The sequence below is a fragment of the Penaeus monodon genome, chromosome 32, assembly GCF_015228065.2.
Source record: "Penaeus monodon isolate SGIC_2016 chromosome 32, NSTDA_Pmon_1, whole genome shotgun sequence".
NCBI lineage: Eukaryota > Metazoa > Arthropoda > Malacostraca > Decapoda > Penaeidae > Penaeus > Penaeus monodon.
Window position 1 is genome coordinate 7,162,917 of NC_051417.1, and position 941 is coordinate 7,163,857.

General features: G+C 35.4%; 1 protein-coding gene across 1 annotated transcript in view; it reads left to right on the forward strand.

Moving 5' to 3' along the window:
* The window catches only part of LOC119593529 (girdin-like), a 17,739-nt gene that overhangs the window by 14,313 nt on the left and 2,485 nt on the right, over window positions 1-941 (forward strand). Inside the window, exon 16 of the mRNA XM_037942491.1 lies at window positions 439-570. Coding sequence (XP_037798419.1) covers window positions 439-570 — 132 coding nt within the window. The remainder of the gene's footprint in view (window positions 1-438; window positions 571-941) is intronic.

Below are 941 nucleotides of genomic sequence, written 5' to 3' on the forward strand. Positions count from 1 at the left end.
AATGATATAGTCGTGGGATCCGTAGTCGCTCGAGGAGCAAGAAGCAGTAATGCCAAGACCAGCAAACAACCGCTTAAATAAGTAGAATAGCTGTGATAATAATCATCCTAGATTAACAGCTAAAATGATAATGATAATCCAATATCAATTACGAACTAGAATAACCCTCATAGATTTAACATGCATTTTCATTTGAAAGGTTTTAACAATTGTAGTATGAAACATAACCGTAATGGCGATATTATGACCGTAGAGACTAGATTAGATTCTGTTATAACTTTGATAATACATTAAAACCTAATAATACAATTCAAAGAATAAAAAATGATATTGATTACTCTTCAGTTTACGCCATTATGGTTAACTTTGTTGTGAGTCCTGTCGGGGAAAAAAGAGATAAAAAAAAATCCTTACATTTCCCACGCGTGCATCTTGCAGATTCAACTGGAGCTGAACGAGCAGGAAGCCGCTGTCTTGAGACGAAAGGTGGAGGATCTGGAGAGCGAGAACGAACGCCTTCAGAAGAACATCAAAGAAGTCCTTTCCACCACGGACTCCAAATCCAGAAAGGTAGTAGGTCTCAGGCCGTGAATAAATCCTATTTGATATTCGCGGCCGCGTGAATTTTTGAATATAGCCTTTTTTTTTTCTTCTTCTTCTATAAACCGCTTTCTGGTTTATTTTAGAGTGCAGTACGTTTGATCAGCAGTAGTGCGAAATGTTTTGGAAACGTGATGTAAATTTTAGTAATGTAGTTTATTCAATCTTTTCGTGCATTTTTTTTATCAAGTAATTACGTTGACTGATTATCAAAAAACATTTAAAATACGCACATTAACAGCGTTTCACTGATGTTCATTTCGTTTTTGTTGGTTTGTTTGTGTTTTATATCGTTATATTTATGCACTGCCTTTATCAGTAGTGTTTTGTTTAGCAGAGAG